Here is a 7250-nt window from a genome sequence, read left to right as displayed (position 1 = left end):
AGGCTTGTGGTTTAGCTAATAATAATAATAATAATAATAATAATAATGATGATGATGTATTTGTTACTTAAGATTAAAATGTTTATTTGCAAACGTGTTACAGATGGGTCTGCCCAAGTCATATGGAAGGGTCAGCCCGTAATTCTAGTAGAGAGTAATAATAGTCTTTTTTATTAATATTTCCAATAAAGACCTTTGGTATAATAACTTGATTACAAAATTCGTAATACTAGGTGGGCGAATCCCTTGGCTCTGCTACATATCGAATCTTTAAGAAATATGCACTAAGCTTTAATAGACATCATTAAGTCATGAGAAAATTCCACTAAATAGTTATTCGATCTGTGGCATATTTTATCTAGCTTAATCCCTTACGAGCTCTATTTTCCCTCCTTAAATTGTAAATACCTCTTGATAACATCTTTTACTTACAAATTTGTTTGTGTCCACTGCAAAGACCGTCCAGCTCTATCCCCTCATGGGCTGCAGGCAAGTCCCTACCGAGGGTATGCCACCGTTAACACAAGCACACCCCTCACTTTATTTCATGTGTCTATATTTCATCATATTAGCAACCCTAATTAGCTATTGTTATTTAAACAGCAACCCTGACAACCCTTTTATGTCTATAATCTCAGAACACTGTGATGCTTACCTTATATTATAATTCCATCTTAAAGTCGTCGATGTGGATTCTCTCAAACACGTCTACTCCCAACGCCTGGTACTGTTTGAAAGACCCACCTGCAGCTTTCCCAAGCGCTTGACAGAGGGGCGGAGGGAGATGGACCGATGGTTCTTTTGTTTTCTCTTGTTACTAACATATAAAAGGTGTCCCCCATAATTATTGTTTCTGACGGAAACTTCCTCATTTTAATTTTCTTATTATTTGATAACGTGTACGCCTCTATTAGTCACCAAAATTTAATTACAAATTTTGGTTTTACCACGAACATTCATTCAAAGTTGCGCAGGGAAAAGTGAGATTTCCCTGAGTGAAATTTCCCTGAGTGAAATTTCCCTGCGTGAAACTTCCCTGCGTTTACACCCGCCCCTTTGAAACCTCTTGAGCACAAGGGGGTTCAACACCTTATTGCTCTGTAACGCCCATTAGATCCGTCTCCTCCTCTAAAATTAAAACAAGCTTCGACAGCGGTCTGTCGTATTCCTTGCCCTCTCTCCTGACAGTCACCCTCCTCACCAAACCATCTTTCCCTACTTTGGTCTGCACTACTCTAGCCAATGGCCAATGGCAGCGTGCTTCATTCTCCTTGGCCATAAGGACTACGTCTCCCACCCTGAGGTTTCGTCGCTCTTTGAGCCATTTCTGGCGCTGTTGTAACCCCAACAGATATTCACGTTTCCAACGGGCCCAAAGCTGCTCGGCCATATGCTGCACCTGCTTTTATCTTTGCTTAGAGTGGCCACCTATTGCAACGTCGCAGCCTACAGGCGAATCTCCCATGTTTAAAAGCTTGTTCGGTGTGAGTGGAACCGGGTCTCTACTGTCTGAGGTGACGACAGTAAGGGGCCTACTCTTAACCGTTGCCTCCACTTCACAAAAGAGTGTGCATAGCCCTTCATAATCCAATTGCTGTGTCCCCAAGACTATATCTAAGACCCTCCTCACGGTACCTATCAACCGCTCCCATGCTCCTCCAAAATGTGAGGCGCCGGGAGGATTGAAAATAAATTCCACCCCACACCCGAGCAACTCATTGCGCACCTTGTTTCCTACCAAGAACTCATAACTGGAGTCGAGAACTTTCCGCGATCCCACAATATTAGTGCCGCAGTCGCATCTAACTGTCTTGACCTGACCACGACGAGCCAAAAACCTCCTGAAGGCACTAATGAATGAATCTGATGTGAGATTTGAGGCCACCTCCAAGTGTATGGCCCTCATGTTCAAGCAAGTGAATATAACTCCCCAATGCTTCATCTGTGCTCTGCCTCGTTTTACGAAAAATGGTCCAAAAAGGTCCACCCCGGTGCGATAAAATGGGGGTTTCCCCGACTCCACACGATCAGGTGGTAGATCGGCCATTAGCTGCTCGATAACCTTTCCATGTGCCCTGCGACACCTGACACATCTACTCAGCACGCGTCGCACTGCTGTATGGCCCTTAATTACCCAAAATTTCTCCCTCATCAGGCTCAAAACATGCATTACACCCATATGGTTAGAATGCTCATGATAATACTGGATCACCATGTCTGTCAAGTGGCCCTTATACGGCAAAATAATTGGATGCCTTTCGCTTGGAGAGATATTTGCCGAAGATAACCTACCTCCAACGCACAGAAGCCCATTTCTCAGGATTGGTTTCAACCTTCTTAGGGAGCTAGAGGCCCTAATAGTTCCTCCCTTCTCAAGGCTCTCTATCTCTAACTTGTAATCAACACGCTGTGTTACCTGCACTACCACCTTCTCCGCCAAGCTAATAATTTTGGTGGACAAATGCATATCTAGCTGGCTGAGCAGCTGCCTGTGTTTATAAATAATGTACCTAGCAAATAGCAACAACCAACCTAAAGCTCTAAGGAGCTTGATCCACCTGGAATAGTGATGGATGATTTTATACATACCTGTTTGCCTGATGTCCATCCCAATCCTGAAATTAATTATTTGGTAGCCTCTAGTTCCTGTTGGTCTTATCTAACGCTTAACTTCTAATCCTTCTACACCATCTGACATTTGAGCTGGCTCAGTTGGCCAGAAACACTCCTCCTTCAACAGAAACTCCGGCCCTTTTCTCCACCTTTCGGACTGCTTGGAACGTGTTGCATCGTCTGCTGGGTTCCACTCAGAGTTAACATACCTCCACTCTTTCTGATCACTGCCCTCCCTTATCATAGAGACACGGTTTGCCACAAATGTCTGGTATCTGGCCTGATCATTCCTAATATATCGCAAGACAGTTGTTGAGTCGGTCCAATAATAGACCCCATCTACCCTGATATCCATCATGGTCAGAATAGTGCTTTCTAGTCTTACGGCCAGTACTGCTGCACTAAGTTCTAGGCGGGGCACTGAAACATGCTTCAATGTGCTACCCTAGCCTTTCCCATGATGAATCTGCAAGATACGTTTTCCCACGGATCCGAGACCCGCAAGTATGCCACTACTCCCAAAGCCATGACGCTTGCATCTGAGAACAAATGCAACTGTACTAGGGTGGCTGATTCCCATGGAATAACCTTCAGGCTTCTGGGCACACTTGTCCCACTGGTCTGGCTCAGCTTCTTTGCCCACGCCTTGATGCGGTCTGTAGTGTCAGAGTCCAACTCCATGTCCCAAGCTATCTTTAATCGGCAGAGGTCCTGCATGATGACCCTACCCTCGATTAAAACTGGCGCCAATATTCCGAGTGGATTGTAAATCGAGGCTATGGCTGACAGCAGGTCCCGCTTAGTCCTTGGAACTGATATTAGCTCTGCTCGGACACCCAATTCATCAGTGGCCAAGTCCCACTGTACTCCCAAAGCCTTTGTCTTATGTGACTCTGATCCCTCTATAAGCTCTGAGGTGCTCCTACTATACCACTTCCTCGGGATCGATGACTTAACCTCCACACAAGGGCTGCTGAACTTTGTCAATGTAAATCCCCCTTTTTTGCAGAGCTCCTTAACCTCTAACAAATTGACTAACAGTGCATCTTTGCAATCCTCGGCTCTCAAGCAGTCATCTACATAAAAATTGGTGGCAACTGTGTACTGTGCTTCCTCTGAAAATTCATTCCCAAAGTCGCTTGCCGTCTGTTTCAGCACGAAGTTTGCAATGCTCGGAGAAGAGCAGGCCCCGAACAGGTGGACTGCCATTCTCCACTCTTTGGGTTCCTCGTCAAGACTATTTTCCCACCAAAAGAACCTGAGGTAATCCCGCTGATGCTCTGGTACCCGTACCTGATAGAACATAGTATTTATATCTCCTGTATAGGCGAATAGACCTCCCCTAAACTTTACTAACACGCCCAGCAAAGAGTTCATCATATCAGGTCCCTGCAATAGTAGGTCATTCAATGATGTACCCTCCACCTTGCTTGCACAGTCAAATACAACAAGGACCTTGTCTGGCTTGTCTGGATGTTGCACACCAAAATGAGGAATGTACCACACATTTCCCGGGCTGGCTGCGGTCACTCGCTCAGCATAGCCTTTCTGTTGCATCTCTGTCATGAAGGCACTATACTGCTTAGCGTAGTTACCAACCTTCACTAGCTTCTTACGAAGGCTGTGCATACGGCGCAATGCGATGTCCCTTGTTTCTGGCAATGGCCCATGATTGCCACGCAGAGGCAATGGCACCTCGTAACTTCCTCCTACAGTTCTAACCCCTTTCTCTGTTATCTCTAGCCATTTCCTGTCCTCTGCAGACATTTCCCTTCTGTTAGATGCAACATCGTCATACTCGCGATTATAACTCTCAACCAGCATGCGGTCTAACTCGAGGCGCTTGCTTGTCACTTGGATCCTATTGACATGCTCTTGACACCTTTTGTCCTTTGCTCCACATACTACCCAGCCCAATAATGTTCATATGGCATGTGGTTCATGGAGGCGTGTTGAATTGATAACTTCCCTTGGCTCAAGCAGGTGAGGAACATTGTTCCCAATTAATAAACCTACCTCAGCTTCTACCTCTGGGATGTAAATCTCTCGCAAGTGTGGCCAGCGTTCCAGATCTCCGGATCTGACCACATCACACTCATCAATTGGTATGCGAGGGGCACTCAACACCGGGGGGAGTGTAATGCAAGTCTTGCCCTCATAGTCCAATACTGACAATCCCGAGACTAGGCTGCATGCAACTTCCCCTACTCCGTTGATGGTTTCAACATTCACCTTAACGTCCTGCCTCTCAGTGCTGCCTAGGGTCTGCATTAAAGCTTCCGAGACAAAGCATGTGGAACTCCCATTGTCCAAGAAAGCCTTTGTGAAAACCTCCCTTCCTTCCCTTGACCTAATCCTTATTGGCACAACTGACATCCCTGTACCAATGCTACCTCCTCTAACTGCCCTGAACATAGCAATTTTATCATGTGTTCCTTCCTCCTGAGCCACTATGGCTCTATTTGAGCGCTCAGATCCTACCACTTCTACTTCTTGGTCCACTTCTACTCCTTGGACCACTTCTACTCCTTGGACCACTTCTACTTCCTGGTGTCGATGCAATAGAGTTGGGTGATTTCCATTGCATATGTTACAACTTTTCCTGTTTCTGCAATACTGAGACCTATGACCACTTCTCAGACAGCCAAAACAGAGCTCCAACTCCCTTATGGCTCCTAGTTTTTCCTCAGGTCCCATTTGAGATATTTGGTGGCATTCATCCACTATATGGAGTCTTGTACAGTACCAACATGAAAGCGGGGCAGTTCTGTTACATGAAACTTTCCTAGCCTTAGTTAAACACTCAGCCTTGCTTGGTGCTTTTCCTTCTCCTACCCGAGGGGTGTCTTCCCTTCTGCCCCTCTGAAATAGGTGGCACCTAAATAGAGGATGTTTCAAGACCCTAGCCTCTCCTTCAATAAAACTTACCAAATCATCAAACGACACAGTCCTCTTTTTCTCCTCAATAATCTTATCAGCAACTCTACACCATCGAGTCTGCACCCTAAAGGAGAACTTGCTAAGGATCAACCTCATTGTTTTTGGATTTTGTAATTCGGCGATGCCATAAGGGATGCACGAAATTGCATTTCTGCAGGTTTTGAGTGCCACCGAGTACTCGTCATACTCTTCCGCGTTGTTTTCCCTTATATCTTTCCATTTAATGATCTTATCCACAAACGCAGTGGCTATCTGTTCAAGGTTGCCATATCGCTCCTCCAGCAACTTCCTTGCCTGCTTATAGCCCTTTGAAGCTTCTAAGTGGAGGCAAGATGCCACAATATCATTTGGCATGTCTGTCGTGTATAAATCCAGATACCTTAGCCTTTCCTTATCATTCGTCAACTGGCTACTTAAGACTTCATCAAATGAGCGAATGAACTTAAAATACTTTGTACAATCCCCATCAAACTTACCTATATCCTGCTTGGGCATCAAGCTTTTAAGGCTGCAAGAGATTAACACCTGCATGACTTCCTTATTGCTCAAGTCCCCTTGGTCTTTCCCGCCCGAGCAACAGCATCCACATAACCCAATCTCGGGCGCTTCCGTATTCAAATGCATGGGTCTCTCACTCCCGCTTACATCAGGGTTTGTGTGTTCCCTTATCCTAGGGATGTGAGTTATTTCTTTATCCTTCTCCTTCAGATCTTGTAAAGCCTTCTCCTCTGCCTCCACTCCAGCTAACTCTGCCTCTAAACCGAGCATCTCCCTCTTAGATTTTAGCGCTGCTTCCTCTCGCTCTATGGCCTTTAGCTCCATCTCCCTCTTAGATTTAATGCTGCTTCCTCTCGCTCTATGGCTTTTATTTCCTTCATCACCCGTAATTGTGCTGCCAACCTGGCTCTAGAAGCAGCTAATAATACACGTCTGCTCCCAGTAGAACTCGCGCGCGACCGCTGAGATCTCCCGGAAGCAACAGATTGCGTACCAATGACTGATGCGCTATCCCCCAAATTTAAATGTCCTTCCTCTTCCCTGGGTTCTTCAGTGCACTCGCCTACCTTATGGCCCTGATTAACTCCACTATCCTGCCTAACCTCAAGTCCCTGCAAAAACTCCTGTACCTCTACGCCATCCTTCTCTAGGGCTTCACTTAGACGCTGACACAATTCAGACTTGTTCCCTAATTTTGGGAGGCCTCTAACTTCCAACTCCTCTCTCAATTGCGCAACCTTTAGGGTCTCCATTTTCCTAGGCCCCGTTCCGGCGCTCCCTATGAGCTAACAAAATTCCCGAGTTGAATCGTAGCTGACCTAACCAATGAGTGGCCGAGAACCTGCACTACTCAATGAAGACCACTAACAGTACCTATGTTGCGACTGCCTAAATCCTCTAAGCCTAGAGAGCAATCCCTAAATGTATCAATGTCTCGTGTCCCAGTCCTCAACCTGAAATAACGCCTAAAGAAACAGCCCAGCCTCCTACCTGAAATAACTTCTATTTGACATGTCCTAGCCTTTACCTGAAAGAACTCCTACCTAAAATAGCTTCTATTTGACATATCCCAGCCTTTACCTGAAAGAACTCCTACCTGAAATAACTTCTATTTGACATATCCCAGCCTTTACCTTAAAGAACTCCTACCTGAAATAACTTCTATTTGACATATCCTAGCCTTTACCTGAAAGAACTCC

At 45.6% G+C, this 7250-nt stretch overlaps 1 protein-coding gene across 1 annotated transcript; it reads right to left on the bottom strand.

Annotated features, from left to right (window-relative positions):
- Positions 1–2540: 2540 nt before the first annotated feature.
- On the bottom strand, positions 2541–6375 carry LOC137659146 (uncharacterized). Its single transcript, XM_068394214.1, has 4 exons — positions 4998–6375; positions 3907–4172; positions 3175–3759; positions 2541–2558 (listed from the first exon to the last, which is right to left on the bottom strand). Exons 1-4 carry the CDS (start codon positions 6373–6375, stop codon positions 2541–2543), a joined length of 2247 nt encoding a protein of 748 aa, XP_068250315.1.
- Positions 6376–7250: the final 875 nt, after the last annotated feature.

Source organism: Palaemon carinicauda, chromosome 19 (assembly GCF_036898095.1).
Source record: "Palaemon carinicauda isolate YSFRI2023 chromosome 19, ASM3689809v2, whole genome shotgun sequence".
Taxonomy (NCBI): Eukaryota; Metazoa; Arthropoda; class Malacostraca; order Decapoda; family Palaemonidae; genus Palaemon; species Palaemon carinicauda.
The sequence above is the reverse complement of the archived record's forward strand: the minus strand, read 5'-3'. Positions and strand labels throughout refer to the sequence as shown.

What these genes read in the sequence shown, in the direction of transcription:
- LOC137659146 (XM_068394214.1), bottom strand. Translation starts at nt 6,375, where the DNA reads ATGGAGCTAAAGGCCATAGAGCGAGAGGAAGCAGCGCTAAAATCTAAG. An exon ending in AGTTAGAGGAGGTAGCATTG is followed by an intron (nt 4,173 to 4,997) that starts GTACAGGGATGT and finishes CCTTCATGACAG; the next exon opens with AGATGCAACAGAAAGGCTAT. An exon ending in TAAATACTATGTTCTATCAG is followed by an intron (nt 3,760 to 3,906) that starts GTACGGGTACCA and finishes GTGCTGAAACAG; the next exon opens with ACGGCAAGCGACTTTGGGAA.